The sequence below is a fragment of the Penicillium arizonense genome (genome assembly GCF_001773325.1).
Source record: "Penicillium arizonense strain CBS 141311 chromosome Unknown PENARI_contig008, whole genome shotgun sequence".
Classification (NCBI taxonomy): domain Eukaryota; kingdom Fungi; phylum Ascomycota; class Eurotiomycetes; order Eurotiales; family Aspergillaceae; genus Penicillium; species Penicillium arizonense.
Window position 1 is genome coordinate 1,075,282 of NW_019173285.1, and position 15,589 is coordinate 1,090,870.

The window sequence follows — 15,589 nt, forward strand, 5'->3', positions numbered from 1 at the left end:
ATACGCATTATTTTTCCCCCACCTCATCCGCCACGTTATTTTGCCTCGTTGATCGCGAGCCTTGGTCTCTTGGTTGAATATCTTCCCATTCTGCATTAAATCATGGCCGGTGTTCATTTGGTTTCTGCTGTTCTTTGTTCATAGTTTTGCGTTCTGCTATACACCCACTGCATCTTTCTTCCCCGTTGAAATACCCATTGTTTGTCTTTCACCCTGCTCTTCTAGGGGTATGTAGTTATTATGATTGTTGACTAGCATTAGCTATTATCTCGCTAGAGTTCCTGTATATTAGTCAATTGGTGATTTAAATTGCGCTGCTACATGGCACAAAGCCTGGTTTAAATGGTCGATGATTAACTTGCAATATATATAGTTGAGAAGTCACGATCAAGCGTATGCTATGTTGTATCATGTGTCGAGCACTTTACCCATGTCAATCGAAACATATATATACTGTCAGACAACGTGTGGAAATTCACTCGAGACACAAATGGAGCGAGACACCTCAGTAGGATAACCGGAAACTATATCTTCATCTGCGGACTCAACTTACGTTTCTATCACCATTTTTCAAAATTCGTTATTAGCATCTATATAAAGTTGCTAACTCTTGACATTCAATTCAATCATCAAATCATGCCACTGTACAATCCACCGAAAATATCGAGAGCATCCTTGCAGAAACTCCCCATTTTATCAAGGGAAACAAACATTCACCTGGATAGAATTACCCTCTTTCCGTATAATAGAACAATATAAACAAACCAAATCAATAAATCAGAAGCGCAACGCTGGTAGGTATAACCGAAAATTTGGTATCATACCGACCGACATGAGACCAGTGGAGGGAATCCATAATCATGGGCGCGGAAGCGTAACAGCAAAGAGGCTTTGGGTCTTAATATCGTGTGGCTGCATAGCCTTTTTTTTCACAAGTCTGTAGTTGAGGAATAGCTTTAATCGTTGCGCTTTGCCCCGATGGGAACCGCAGCCGGCTGGGCACCGGCAGAGCTGGATTCTTGATAGACGGGCGGAGCAGTCTCTCGGTCATGTTCTGGACCTTCCTCAGCATCCCAGTTGTCTACTGCATTCTCGTCCCAGTTGTCGACCTCCTGCTCGAGACTCATGACACCGGACTCTTGTGGGCCCATTGTTTCCGACTCGCGGCGAGAACTGCTGGCTACGCCTCCGAGCTCGACATCCTCAGCGCCATCTTCCATCAGGCCATAGCGACTTTGCCGACGGCGTTCCATCATGCGTCGGTGGTACCAACCACAGAGACCGATGGCGCTGAGACTGCCAACAACATTGGCGACTATATCGAATAGATCGAAGTCTCGGCCATTGGGAAGAAAGGCTTGGATGACCTCGGAACCAATACCGAGTCCCAATGTGCAGACCAAAAGGGTCACGTGTAGCGTGCGCTTGCGGGTGGTATCCAAGATCCAGTAAAAGGTGACGGAAAGCAGGAAGAACGTGACGAGGTGGAGGAACTTGTCATTTGGTTGAAGTTGTGTCGGTAGTGTTGAAGACTCGCTATGGGGTAGGAGGCCGATATAAGCTGCTGCGACGAGCAGGAAGGCAAAGGCACCTGGAACTGTTAGTGGGATCGCCGGAAGCAGAAAGGCAATCTGTAGCTCACCTGCGAAAGGGTAACGGATGCGCATGACGGACGAAAATCGTTCAAAATTAACGTCTTAAAAGACCTCCAAAAAGACCTCTGGGAAGAGCCGCAAAAGCAGAGGTAGGAAACGGGAAGGTGGCACTCAAGTTGAATAGGTGAGGTTCAGTCCCCGGAGCGGAAGCTGTCAGACGTTGAGTTCGGCCCCGGCTGCCTGGTGCGTCATATGCTTAGCGAATGGGGCATCAGCGACAATAGATCTCAGCAATAGCTTCAATGCCGTTAGAGCAATCACAATAGAGAGTCAATAGAGCACTAATGCGACAATAGATCTGAGACAATTAATTGCGAACAATCGCGATCGACCTTCATTGAGATCGGACGATCTGCCACACGACTCCGCCTTCGCGCCCGTACTTCATCCCCGTCCAGCGAAACTTCCTATGTAGCTCCCTCCGATCGTCTTCATCAAACCACTCCCCCACGGCATCTTTTTTTGCTGTTTTGACATCGCAGGGGGTTTCTACGGAAGGTGACCTCTATCTCTATGCCTTTTGACCTTCTCCAGACCGCTTCGTCGCGTCCGATCGGCCCATAATTCTAATCGTGGAGAATCGAGTCTCGCCCGCCCCCAAACCGGGGTTTTGGAGCGAGCATGTCGCTCGGCCACAACGCCTGGCCCCCAGGCAATATCCGGCCTCCAGATGACCTCCAGGACTCTCCGCGCCCCGTCAATGGCTTAGTGAAGACATTATCTGGTTCCCGAACTCCCCAAATACGCGGTTCTGTCAGCGCCGAAGGGCCGGTCCCCGGCAGCTTGACCTCCGAAGCCGATACCGTGCCGGAAGAAGATCCGCGCATTGCCCAATTCCGTGATTTGTATCGCCGCAGTGAGGCGAAAATAAGTGCGCTCTTCTCTGGACAAGACGTTGCTGATGACCTTGCCGGCGCAACGGCTGGGGAAGCTACTGAGCCCCCCGAGGCTCAACCCGAACGCGTCGAGGATGCGCCACCCCCTTCCGCACCACCGCGCAAGTCCGCTCGAAAGCTCGACGATGATGATTACGATGATTACGACGACGACGAAGACGAGGAAATGGATGACGCCTCCGAATCCCCTTCGAAACCCAAGCCCGCTGCCTCTTCTCAAGACCCCACGCCGCCGTCCCACCGCCCCAGCACTTCGGCATCCACAAGCGCAGATGGTGCAAAGGAGTCTAAGAAAGAGACAATGGAGGAGATTCGGAAGCAGCTTGAGGATGACAAGAAGGCGACGGAGGAGGCTGCCCGGCGGAGTTTCCACACGCTTTTCTACACCCTGGAGAATGACCGTGATGCCATGCTTGATCAACAACGCCTGGAAGAGTCCGAGCGTCAGGTCGAGGCAGAGATATCTGGCCAGGCCAACATGGGAGGGACTAATACCTCGGCTGGTTCCAATGGCTATAGCTCCTTGAGCAATACCAACCTAGGCGCTTCCAGTCTGACCCTGAAGAACCTTATCGCTCGAATCGACAAGAAACGTGACAAGGTTCAGGCCTCCGATGCTGAGCTACGAAGTTTGCTGAGTGAAGTGCGCAAAAACCGCAGCAAGTGGGCAAACGAAGACAAGGTTGGCCAAGAGGAACTCTATGAAGCCGCGGAGAAGGTTCTCAGCGAGCTCAAGGCTATGACTGAGCATTCGACTGCGTTTTTGACTCGTGTTAACAAACGTGATGCGCCGGACTATCACTTAAGTATGGTTCCTCACCCTCCGGTTTTGTTTTATCCACTAACTTCTGAATAGTAATCAAGCACCCGATGGATCTCGGATCAATGACGAAGAAACTAAAGGGTTTGCAGTATAAATCCAAGCAAGACTTTGTGGATGATCTCACCCTCATCTGGGCCAACTGTTTGAAATACAACACCAACGCCGAACACCCTTTGCGGAAACATGCGCTCTACATGCGGAAAGAAACTGAGAAGCTTGTTCCTCTCATTCCGGACATCGTCATCAGAGATCGTGCTGAAGTGGAGGCCGAGGAACGCCGACTTCAACTTGCAGACCTCGATGGTGCTGAGGAGAGTGATGATGAACCCATCATGTCCTCGCGTGGCAGAAAGGCCCCTGGTAAAAAGACTTCCAAGAAAGGCACTGGCACCGCACCTTCTCGCAATACCCCCAGCGGCTCCGAGGGCCCACCTGGGGCACCCAGTACTCAGCCACCTGCGCCAGTGCGTGCCGACTCGGATGCTGCCGGTGAAGCAAGTCAGAATGGATTTGGTACACCGCCTCCTGGATCTAACACTCCGTCTGACCCTGCTGGTCCAGGAGCAGTGGCGGCGAGCCAGGATGATGCTATGGAACTCGATGGTCCAATTACATCCACTACTGCCCTCAGTGCTCTTTCTGTTCCCGGCGTGGAACTGGAAGACCCAGAGTACAAAGTGTGGAAACAGGTCACCAAGAAGGATCGGGCACGCATTGCTGCAGAGCGACACCGTCTCCTCAGGGGTGACAAGCTCAATATTGAGGAACCGGCCCTGCTTCGAACCAAGGCCGGCATGCGTCGATGGCTTCGACACCAAAAGCAGGCCACTATCGAAGCCGACAAGTCTCGCGACACAGGTTCGCAACTGGAACCCGAGGCTGCAGGCGAGTCCCTCGCGGAAGGGATTGAGGTGGAAGAAGATCAAATGCTTCCATTTTACTATGACGTGATGTCTGGCGTTCCTGATCTTCCTGAGCAACTAGCCTGGAAGGAAGATGGACAGGGCAATGTTGTTGATGCTTCAGAGGAGTTCCTCAGGATTCTTCCAAAGGGCTCTTTCGTCCAACCGGATAGCAAGTTGACCCAGAAGATGAATTCCAACATGCGACAGATGCAAGAAACTCGCAAGATTTGCTCAAAAATTGGCATTGTCAAGCAGATGCAGCTTCAGTCTCAGGTAAGCTAGCCGATTAATCAAGACTAGCCTCAACTAACTTTGCTCTAGATGTACCACAATCAATTCCAAAAATACAACCCCGAGCCATTTGTGGAACAAGATGCGGAACCTCATGTGTTGAACGACAATGGCCCTGTCATTGCCCCCTTCGTCTGCCGGGCGGCCTTACAGCGCTCAGTGGCTAAAATCTTTTACCATACTGGTTTCGAGGAATACCAGCCATCTGCAATCGAGTCTGTCACAGACATTGCAGTTGATTTCTTCCACAAGCTTGGTTCAACGCTCAAATCTTACATGGAGACCCCTCAAGTTCCTGCGACTGAGTCCCAGGAGGCTGCATTGTCGGCTGCAGAGTGGAAACCTGCCTACACAGAACCTGAAGTCATCTTGCACACCCTGGCTTCAGTTGGCATCTCTGTGGATGAACTGGAGAACTACATCAAGGACGACGTGGATCGTCTGGGTACGAAGCTCACGACTGCTCACGATCGCCTCAAGTCCCTATTGACTGAACTTCTTCGACCGGCTCTTGCAGAAGGCGGCGAAGATGGTTCCACCGCGTTTGCTGATGGCAGCGAACAATTTGTCGGTGGTGATTTCGCCGAGGACATTGATGAGGACTTCTTCGGTTTCAAGGAACTGGGCTTGGACCGCGAGTTCGGTCTTTCTACCCTCAGTGTGCCCTTACATTTGCTTCAGAACCGCATGTTCAATGCAGCCAATCCGCAGAGCACCAGTGTTTCCCAGACAGTCACTCTATTCCCAGCTCCTCCTCCATATGCGCGCATCTCCACAGACAACCTGTCAGATCAAATTGGACTGGTGCAGGCATTCTTCAAGGGCAAGCTGGACGCAAACCACGACGAGCCTCTTACTGAAGATCTTGAGCTTCCTCCGAAGCAGAGACCAATGGCGGCGAAACCCCGTCTTCCTGCTTCTGGCAAGATCCCCCAGGCAGGTCTTTCGGGCCCTCACACCAGCCCGCAAAAACGGGCAGCTCCACCCCATGCATCCAAGGCTGGTGCTACGGAACCAAGCAAGAAAAAGGCCAAGAAAAACAGCGGTACAGCCCTGGATATGCCCAACGCCAATGGCGATGGCGATGGCGACCAAACCGCTGGGGATGCTGCAGCCTCCATCCCAGACGGAATTGGTCTCCCTGACGGCACTGGTGAAACCATGACCAATGGAACGTGACGCATGAATTATAACTATGACGCCACGCTCTTATATTTTCTGTTCTCTAATATTTCTATTCTCCGCATGTATCTTTATCATCATTACTCGAATGTTCGTGTCCCATCTTTGCACACACCATCGTCTCTCACCATGCGTTCCCTGCGACGATACTATTTGATGAAAAGGAAGCAAGCAGCAGGTGGAGCTTTACCTACCATTGCACGTCAGACCACACAGGTACGGGTATCCTCTACCTCTCAAGCTCCCGGCAATACACAATTCGGTCTTTGTATTCAGTCGCTTCTCTTTTCCTATCTATCTTTTCTTTGAGGTTCTACGGCATTGGATCATTCTGCATTTATCACGAAGGGGTGTTGACCTTCCTGTACCATAGTCCCCTGGAAGGGGCTTCTATTTTAACACAGTTACTTTTTTAAATCAATTTATTCACCTTTTTGGTATCAATTTCCACGTGTCTTAACAGATACCTCTTACTTGTATTTCCTAGAGTGCTGTGGAGGTGGCTTCTTGGACGTTGATTTAAGCTTTCTCTGCAAACGCCCACTGCGGAATCAACGTCAGTGTATCTAGTTGATGGTAGATAGTCTAGGAACTGTAAATACAGCTGAGTAGTTTGATGTGGGGAAGTTGGAGATCTTCAATTAGAAAGAAGTTATTGTTTCAGTGGCAATGCGAATGCCCATGCCCGCACAAACGGTCCTTACTGTACCGGCCAAGGGATCTTTTCTTGTTAAGCTTTACAGAAAAGACAATTCGGGGAGGTTAATGCTATTTTTTGTGCTTTCTATGAAAAATCTCGAAGGCAAAAACAACCCATTGAAAACCAGAAGATCAAGTCGAGGACAGTTTCGCCAAGTCCACGATGTTTCAAGCATTCCAGGAACTGCCGAAATTGTGATACCGACGGCCAGGCAAACCCTCCCCAATGATCAAACTGATTAAAACTATAACCTATGCCAATTCTGATACGCTTCAAGCCTGGACATCCCATCTGTTCATGTAAAAACGTAGCTGTCCTAACCTGAGCCCCAGAAAAGACCGCCTTGAAAAGAAAGTGTTAGAAAACGCTGCCTGGCAACGTTTAAAAACAAAACACACCATTGATAGATACTTTATTTCGCAAGAGGAAGTACCGCAGTGTACGGTAGATCCCCCTGCAATGGGAACCATCATCCAGAGAACAAGAAAAATGTTGGTCTGAGAATGATGAGCAGCTATAAGCTGCTTAAATGTACCACATGCCAAGAGCCAGTCGGTTAGAAGTGCCCTCAATTGGAAGCAGCTTCTTTGCGCGGGGACCGGGAGGCTTCGGGTTTAACATCTTGACCTCCACGCCGCTTTGAGGGCCAGAGGTGATCGGGACATCCTCGTGGTGGCGAGCACGAACGGAGATCAAGTGGGCATAGTAGATGGCAGGATGAACAGACACGGATGTGGTAGAGCGAATGTACTGGTGGCAGTGGTCATTGATCATGCAAGCCAGATCATTTGGTCCGAGGTTCTCGATCTCATTTAGAAGGACATGGTAGTAGACTGGGCGGGCGGTTCCCTGGAGAGCGATGTGGGTGTACAACAAGAAGTCCCACTCATTGGGACTGGTCACGTCGCGATCGATCATAGTACCGGGGAGACAGCCACCGTGAGGGTCCGAGGTCAGACGGCTACTTGGATCGGGGAAGCCACGAATATGGTGGCGTTTGTTGGCGACAACAACGCACAGCTTGCCTGCCCAAACGCTCTGGCCGCACGCATGTGCAATCGCAAAGCGGATAGAAGGGATTTCCTCACGCAGAACCTTGCGGTATTCGGATGCGGACACGCCATCACGGAAGTAGTAGACATAGTCCGGGGCCTTGCCGTTGCCAATGGTCGCTTTCCACTCGGAAACCAGAGGGCGTAGGATTTGCTGGACAACCCTTTCGCGAATAATCTCAATGCGGTCACCATTGCATTCACAGCCACCCATGTAGCGGGTACCAGTAGAGTTAGAAGAAACCGAAAATGCTGCCAGAGATGGAGTCCACACGCCCATCATAGGATGGGTGACATCCGCGCCGATGATCATGGAGCCGGGTCGCATAGTAGAACCTTTGGTCTTAGGAATAGCTCGTGCCGTGATACCACCTAGCTTAGCATTGACCTTCATCAGAACATTCGCAGCGTACTGGGGCTTGTTGGCAATGCAGTGCTTAGACTGGAGCACCTGCGAGGGGACTCCATACCGACAGTCGCAGGACTTCTTGATGCGAAGATACACGAAAGAATCCTTGTCCCCAACAATCAAAAGAAGAAGCTGTGGCTCGCCTGGGTAACGCGAGACTACCGCCTCATACACCTTGCGGACACCAGGACCCACGTCTTCCTTCAGTGGCACCACGACGGGGCGGTTGGTGATATCGCCTCCCATTTGGCGGTAGATCTTCTGGAACTGTTCGGTAAACATGAGGACCTGGTCATAGCCGATTCCACCTCGCTGCGACTCGAAGAAACCAACACCCCATCGCTCCAGGGAATTTTCGTTGTTCTTAAAGAATTTCTTTCCGCGCAGGTCCCAGGTTCCAGTGTGCAAAGGGTTGTGCTTTCGGTTACCGCCAAACTGAAGCTCAGGGCATGGGAGAAGGCGGGCCTTTGTTTTGATCATTTGCTCACTGATAACCATGCCGTATTGCTGCAAGATCGGGTCATTCTTGTGGTCCAACAACTCCTTGGATTGGCGAGAATCCGCCAACCGCTTTTGGGGTCTAGTTGCACACCACTGGATCATCTGTGCGGCTTGGGCATCGTTGAGCTTCGGGCGATATCTCTGAAGGCCTTTGATGACCAAGAACTCGGCTGGGTAATAGACTTTGTCCTTTTGCATCTCGACCAAGAGCATGGTCGGATGCGTGACACGAACATTGTACCGTTGCTTGAAGTACTTCTCAATGCTCATGGTCGTCGTTTTTCCGGTTGCTTTGTCCACAAAGCCGGTAACAAATGTCCTTGGGCTTTCATTGATCAGGCCTTTTACTAGGAAGCTCTTTAGGTGAACAGGGCAGCCGTCGTAGTTTGGCGCCACTCGAAGGCCAAAAATCTTCTTGCTCAGGGGCGTGATCATTTTCGACTGGGTTACCTTCCCATGGAGATCTTTTGAGGGCAATAGTTTCCTGATGAGTGTATTGAAATCCGTGCAGCCTGCAGCATTCATCAGATATCCCATTAGGGTGATACGGGAATAGAACACGCAGTGGGCGACATCAACATTCAGGATAAGGCCGTTCTAAACACGAGTCAGCTTCTTCAGCTTTTTGTTTCCTCTATATCAAAATTTACCGGAGTCGGACGGATTGCTTGGTAAATGCCACGGTACACCGAAGCGCCCATGTTCTGGAGTTGTTGATAAAAGTCCTGCTTCAACGCGTGCCTGTCACCGAGATTGTCAAAGAAGAAAGCTCGTTTAATCGCCGCAAACTCCCTAGTCGGCCATTCACGAAGCAAATGGTCAAGAAAACCTTGGATTGTCAGTGTGGTTCAGACAGGACAGGGTAACGATCACATACTCAAGGCTTCAATCACGTATTCGTCAAGTTCATGGTTTCCCTGAAGCCAAGCGCTGATTACGCCAAGGTTAAGCTTGCGTTTTTGCCTGACAGACATTTTGAAAGTAGGAAAGTGGCCGGGCTCAACTTTCTTTTGAGTCTGAAGCTCGCGAGTCAAGTCACCCTTGAATTGAACCGTCTCGAGCCAGCTCTTGAAACTCTTTAAGGACCTGTTGCGATACCAATCATTAAATCCCCAATAGTCCAAATTGGTGTAATACTTACCAGCAAATCCTGCCGCCATCCCAAATGCCATCAGGAATATGAGCCTTGCGTGTCTCGCTGTTCCAACACTTCCTCAGGATTCGTCGATCGGTCTCAGTTTGGGCCGGTTTCTCATTGGGATTGTTGGGATTCTGGTTGGACTGCAGAACGTTGATCTAGCAATCAATCAATTAGCAATTTGCGTTAGCAAGCCTGGATTGAAAAGGGAGCACTTACCTCGTATTGATACACAGCCTTGGTCGGGAACGAGAGGATTGGGTATGCATTCATCATCAACTCGATCTCTTTGCCGGCAGTGCAGTATCCAACACGACGTTGGATTTTGATGGGGTCAGGTTTCGACTAGAAAGAGTAAGAATAAATCATAGAGAGCTTTGGGCAGTTACTTACACTAGAGGGCAAGATTTTGAATTGATGCCAGGGGATGTCGATGTTCTTACAACCATCCCAGTGCATTTCGACGTAGTCTTGGTGCTGAATAGTCTTGTCTTGGTCGATTCTTTCGGGCTCATAAACAGCTACTTCGACGGCTTCCCGTTCCAGGAGTTCGGCATTTGCTTTCTCTTCCTTGGTCCAGGTTTGGGGCCATCTCTTAGGGGACTCGTTTCGGCGTATCGGAGAGTTCTCGCTACTAGAGCCCGTTTCCTTGACTTGCCTCTTGCCGGTGTCAGGGTCAATGCGCATACGTCTCTTCCAAGCGTTCGCTTTCTCAGCGCTCTTTCGCGAAGCATCCTCGTGCACGTTAGATTTGTGCTCGCGCAAGTCCTTGGCAAGACGCGGGCCAAGTGGCTTTGCGGAAGTAAATTCCCGGAAAGGCATTTCAGAGGCGAAGTTTGGATGACCAGAGGAGCTAGATGGTTCAGCTTGCTGGGATGCACCGGACTTCATCTTCGCAGAAGATGAGAACGATCTTACTTCGGGGAACGAATTTTGGGCCATGATGCGGAGGGTCGTTGGGGCTATCAAAGGTTAGTACGGTTGTAAATCAAGGTCACTTGTACCTTTTCAGGCGACTGAGCTGGAAGTGATCGTATGGTGGACGTTGAAAAGAGAGTTGGCTAATGCTCTTTCCATACATGTAGAGGGAAAAGAAGCAGTCAGGGTGTATGATAATTCACTAGGTACTCGAAGTGATGGTGTGTAAATAAGAAAAGAAGATATTGACTGGGAGCTGAAGTAAACCTCTTCTGCTAGGGGCAAAAGATGTGATCCTGGAGAGTTGTCAATCAGCTTGCAGCGTTGAGAAAGAGAAGCACGATTCCGAAAGTGCAAGAAAGATATTGAAGAGGGGGTATTCAAGTAAAGTTACGAGTCCTCAAAAGGTAACGAAAGGGAAATACATACTTGAGTCTTTTGATGCGAAGAAGGTAGGAAGAGGGAAGAGGGAAGAAGAGGTTTTAAATAGATAGAGAGAAAGGCAAAACGTAGGAGACGTACTCACAGGATATTGGTGTCAAGCCTTTCGCATGATGAGCAAACAGTCCAGAGTGGAAATCGATATGTCTATAATGCATGCACTGACTATTCATTGGCGAGCCATTCAATCATTATCTAACTATATTGAATAGGAGCCCGATCCTCGGTTTCTATCGCCATTCTGTTCTATTTCACTTTTTGTATATGCTACCCGCTTATAAGTGAGTAGGAGGTTTATGGCCTACCAACCTCTTGTTCGTTAGTCTATTTCACTTTTTGTATGTGTTACCCGCGTATAAGTGAGTAGGAGCTTTATGGCCTACTAAATAGAAGTTCGAGTCTTGATCTTATTCTCTTGTCGTTAGTTGCATGTACCACCCGCTTGTAAGTGAGCGGTGGTGGTATGGCCTACTGAATAGAACCTCGGGCTTTGTTCTTCTCTAATTCTCATTCACACCATCCGCTTGCAAGTGAGCGAATAGTTCATATAGGCATATGAAATTTGGATCTTATTCTTCTCTTCGTCTCATTATTTGTACGTACAATACTAAATCGTAGTTCGGGTTTTGTTCTTCGCTTCTTTTCATATTGTGTGCGTACCAGTAGTTTGTATATGCCTACCTTGACTAGAGGTTTGGTTCGGCTTTACTGTTCTATTTCATCTTTTTGTATAACGAGTCAATCAACCAAAGTTCTCTCAATCAGTTGGTGTCCAACTAGTATCGTAATGGCTATGCAGGCGCTTCTCTCCAAATGAAGCAAGAACTCATAATCCGTACGCCTGATACTCCCACAATGCAGAAACAGGGGCTGTTTATGCGCAGAGTGTCGAGATGCAAGATCCAGCCTAACACAATACGTCTAAATGCCCAAACCGCATAACAATAATCCACAGCACAAATGAAATGCAAAGACTGTGTGGAATGAACTATCCATCTCTCTATGCCATCTTTTTTCCTGCTTCCTCTCTGTCCGTTTTTTCCTTTCTTCTTTCTTCTTTTCTTGTATACACCACCCACTTGTGACTGGGCAGAAATTACGAGCTTACGTCCTGAGTGTGATGCCATCATTCACGTGTTGAGGGCGAGGAGGACAAATGTACAACGTCCACAGCATTAGGAGCTTTAACAACCTTATAACTTAGGAGCTAAATTGCAAACTCGGCCATTCTACCTCCTGGCCCATGGGATTAGGGCCGGGGAAGAACCGGGGGTGAACATGGGGCCCACAAACTAGGCAGTCGGAGCAAATGAATCAAAGCATGATACGGCCAAGAGCTTCAAACCCTTAGGCTCCGTGCTGTCAAAAAGGAAATTGCAGCACGGAGTCGTGGGAGCTAAGGAGACAGAAATAGCGGACCAATTAGTCTATGTACTGATTTTTGGGACTTCGCCTAGCCCCAGAAGTCAATCAAAATCAGCCAATGGTCTATGAGCCGGGCCATTATGCTATGCAGGTCGTTTTTTTCCCGAACAAAGCTAGAACCCGTTCGTAAGCCTGTTCCTGCCCTCACAGTAAAAGCAGAGACTGATCCGTAGACTGCCAACATACTCTAATGTCTATAATACGTGCCATGATCCGAATGAATAAATATAGTGGCGGATGGTAAACCAGTTTTGAGATCTCGTTTTCTCTTTCTTTTCTTTTGTTCCTATTTCTTTTACATGTTCTACCTACATCAGCCTCCGCGCCACAAATATCCCTCAAGACCAGTTTCTATACGACGAACAACATGCTGAAATGAGTAATGCTGAACATGTACTTAACCGTTATTCGGACTTGATTTGGAGACCTCAAGATCTAGAGGCTATCAATACGGCTTGGCCGACAAACAGGGGAGGAAGGGTCGCGGTTGTCGGATATACCGTCTGTCAAACTCGGATCAAGGCCAGTGCCCGTACCCGCCATGCGGTGATCAATCTGATCAAACGAACAATGCTTCAATCCCATGCCCTACGTTGATTGTTGCCCAAAGTATTTGATGAGAACTGTTGATCGTTGCCTTGCAAGTTGTAGGTTTTGTCAATGTCGATGGCTGGAGCCTCGTGGTCTGTCAGGCAAGTGTATTCAAACTCCAGAGACTGGTGTCATTTCGTGTTTTTTTGACTGCACAAGCTCGGCACTGATCAAGCTGGGTTCTCTCCACATGCTTCTATGCGGAATCTTGCAGTTTCGACCGTTAATCCTGACCTGACTGGGTCTACTTTGCTGTATAATGTCGTCGTAACATAATACTCCATAATTTACAGGTTCGATATTAATCTAGAGTTGATCATATTATGTCTCATTCACATTGTAATCTGAGTAGAGAAGAGATATTCATGCCTTCGAAGAAGCCCAATTAAGTTCAGACAGAATGGGTGTTGCCGATCCGTATCCCTTTAGAATAAACGCCGGAAGAAAAAGCAGATGTCGCTTCAGGGGCTTTTTTTTCTTTTCTCATATGCATCGTGACAGAGCGAAGTGATATCTCTCGCGCTTCATGCTTAACCGTTTCGCTTGGCAGCGGCCTCAGCAGTGAGCTTCAAACCTGCAGGAGCGTCGTCGCGGGGCATGTACAGCTCGACCAACTAAGTTTTGTATTAGTAGGTAATTATAAAATGACCGAGGCAGATGACTTACCCGAAGCTTATCGGAAGAATTGAACTCTTGGTCGGCAAACAGCTTGTTGAGCTCGTCACGGGTCTTGATCCGGTATCCCTGGTAGTTCTCCTTGGCGCCGAAAGCCTTGGGAATGTTGGCGTAGTCCCAGGGCTGGATGTCATTGTACTTCGCATCCCATCCGTGGATGTATCGCTCGATGGTGTATCCTTCGTTGCAGATCACGAACCTACAAAATGTAAGCATATGAAGGGAGAGGACAGTGGGCCAAGTAAACTTACACAATAGGATTCAACTTGTTCCGCAGAATTGTGCTTAGCTCCTGCACGGTCAATTGGATACTTCCATCACCGATGAAAAGGATGGTCCGGCGGTTCTTCTGTTCCTTCGCAGCGAGCGCGGCACCTTGGCAGGCTCCCATAGAATAACCAATGCTGCCCCAGAGGACCTGGCTAATGGCAGTTACGTTGGCAGGGAAGCGAGTGTCCCAGATACCAAAGTTGGCAGTTCCAGTCTCTGTAATGATGACGTCCTTTTCTCTCAGCCACTGTCCAACGATTGGCCATAGCCAGTTGTGCGTAATGGTTTGGTCGGTCGAGGCTCGCTCGCCGTCGGACAGTCGATTCGTGAGTGGGGGGATAGGGCCAGGAGTCAGAGACTTCATCCGTTGAACAACTTTCCGCAGGACGCCCTTCATGTTGGTATCGGGGTACTCGGAGTACCGGACCCGCACATAGGTGCTGTGGAAGTCAATGGTGTTCAGCTGTCCAATGCGATAGGTGAAACCGGTAGTGTTGAAGTCAGACTTGATGGCGCCAATGCTCAGGATGAGATCGGATGCCTCAACAGCCTCGCTGACTCCAGGGTTGGAGCCGTTTCCGGCATAAACACCTCCGAAGTTCTTGTGTGTCTCGTTAATGGCTCCCTTGCCCATAGGGGTTACGAAAGTCGGCAGTCCAGACTTCTCAACGAGGTCTTGCACTTCTTCAAGTACTCGGTGACGAATGGCACAGGCATCGACCAAGATGATAGGGTTCTTGGCAGCATGGAGATACTTCAAAACAACATCAACAACATAATCTTCCTTCTCTGGGTCATTCTTAGGCAGCGACAGGTCAATGGGTGTCTTCAACCGATCACCGTTGACCTTGGCGGCTACTATATCGGTGGGCAAAGTAATGTAGACTGGACGACTACGGATCCAGCATTCACGAATGGCACTGTCGATAAGAGTTGCCGCATCATGGGGGTCATTTAGTCGAGCGACATAGCAAGAGATCGCACTGCTCATCTTGTTGAAGACGTCGAAGTCACCATTTCCGAGAGTGTGGTGTAGCAGCATTCCATCTCTCTGGGATTGGGTGGTGGGCTGGCCAACGATATGAACGACCGGGACGAATTCGGAGTATGAGCCAGCAATGGCGTTGAGGGCTGACAGCTCTCCGACACCAAAGGTTGTGACAATGGCACTAATACCGTTCACACGAGCGTATCCATCGGCGGCATAGCCTATGATAACTGTTAGACAAGTACTTTTGCTTCTCACCTCTATCTACGCATCTTACCGGCGTTAAGCTCGTTGCAGTTCCCAACCCAGTTGAGATCACATCCAGGCAGGTAATCCAAGGCTGCGAGGTTGTAGTCGCCAGGCACGCCGTGCACCGAGCGGATTCCGACCTCGCGGAGACGTCGGAAGAGGTACTCGGTGACATCAATGGGATTCTTAAGCTCCTGAGTAGCAATATCGGTGGACGCCATGGCCAAGGAAAGGTTGAGGAGTAGAAAGATAGCGAAAGCGAAATGGAAGACGGCAAAAAAAAGCAAGTAAGCTTTTATAAAGAACAAAAGAACTGGATGATCAACCGGATGATAGTGAGACCTGAGACTACGTCATGATTGAATAAGTTGATGTCATGCCATCAATTCTCCCACAACAAACAACAGGCAATGAGGAATATCCACATGTTCTCGAGCTACTATTCAATAGTGAACGAATAAGAAGTGTCAATTGCAGTTG

At 49.2% G+C, this 15,589-nt stretch overlaps 4 protein-coding genes across 4 annotated transcripts; 1 reads left to right on the top strand and 3 right to left on the bottom strand.

Annotated features, from left to right (window-relative positions):
- Positions 1 to 956: 956 nt before the first annotated feature.
- Positions 957 to 1,667, bottom strand: PENARI_c008G08015 (VanZ family protein; the record flags this gene model as incomplete). The annotated part of the gene is made up of 2 exons (XM_022631532.1): positions 957 to 1,591; positions 1,643 to 1,667. 2 exons carry the CDS (start codon positions 1,665 to 1,667, stop codon positions 957 to 959), a joined length of 660 nt encoding a protein of 219 aa, XP_022488568.1.
- Positions 1,668 to 2,276: 609 nt separating this feature from the next.
- Positions 2,277 to 5,749, top strand: PENARI_c008G12021 (SAGA histone acetyltransferase complex subunit SPT7; the record flags this gene model as incomplete). Its single annotated transcript, XM_022631680.1, has 3 exons — positions 2,277 to 3,357; positions 3,408 to 4,552; positions 4,601 to 5,749. 3 exons carry the CDS (start codon positions 2,277 to 2,279, stop codon positions 5,747 to 5,749), a joined length of 3,375 nt encoding a protein of 1,124 aa, XP_022488811.1.
- A 1,228-nt stretch (positions 5,750 to 6,977) lies between these two features.
- Positions 6,978 to 10,494, bottom strand: PENARI_c008G03899 (putative eukaryotic translation initiation factor eIF-2C4; the record flags this gene model as incomplete). Its single annotated transcript, XM_022631403.1, has 6 exons — positions 6,978 to 9,011; positions 9,065 to 9,243; positions 9,292 to 9,500; positions 9,556 to 9,710; positions 9,772 to 9,897; positions 9,946 to 10,494. 6 exons carry the CDS (start codon positions 10,492 to 10,494, stop codon positions 6,978 to 6,980), a joined length of 3,252 nt encoding a protein of 1,083 aa, XP_022488516.1.
- A 2,963-nt stretch (positions 10,495 to 13,457) lies between these two features.
- Positions 13,458 to 15,330, bottom strand: PENARI_c008G08201 (alpha-keto acid decarboxylase family protein; the record flags this gene model as incomplete). The annotated part of the gene is made up of 4 exons (XM_022631537.1): positions 13,458 to 13,541; positions 13,594 to 13,801; positions 13,854 to 15,081; positions 15,138 to 15,330. 4 exons carry the CDS (start codon positions 15,328 to 15,330, stop codon positions 13,458 to 13,460), a joined length of 1,713 nt encoding a protein of 570 aa, XP_022488663.1.
- Between the last annotated feature and the right edge of the window lie 259 nt (positions 15,331 to 15,589).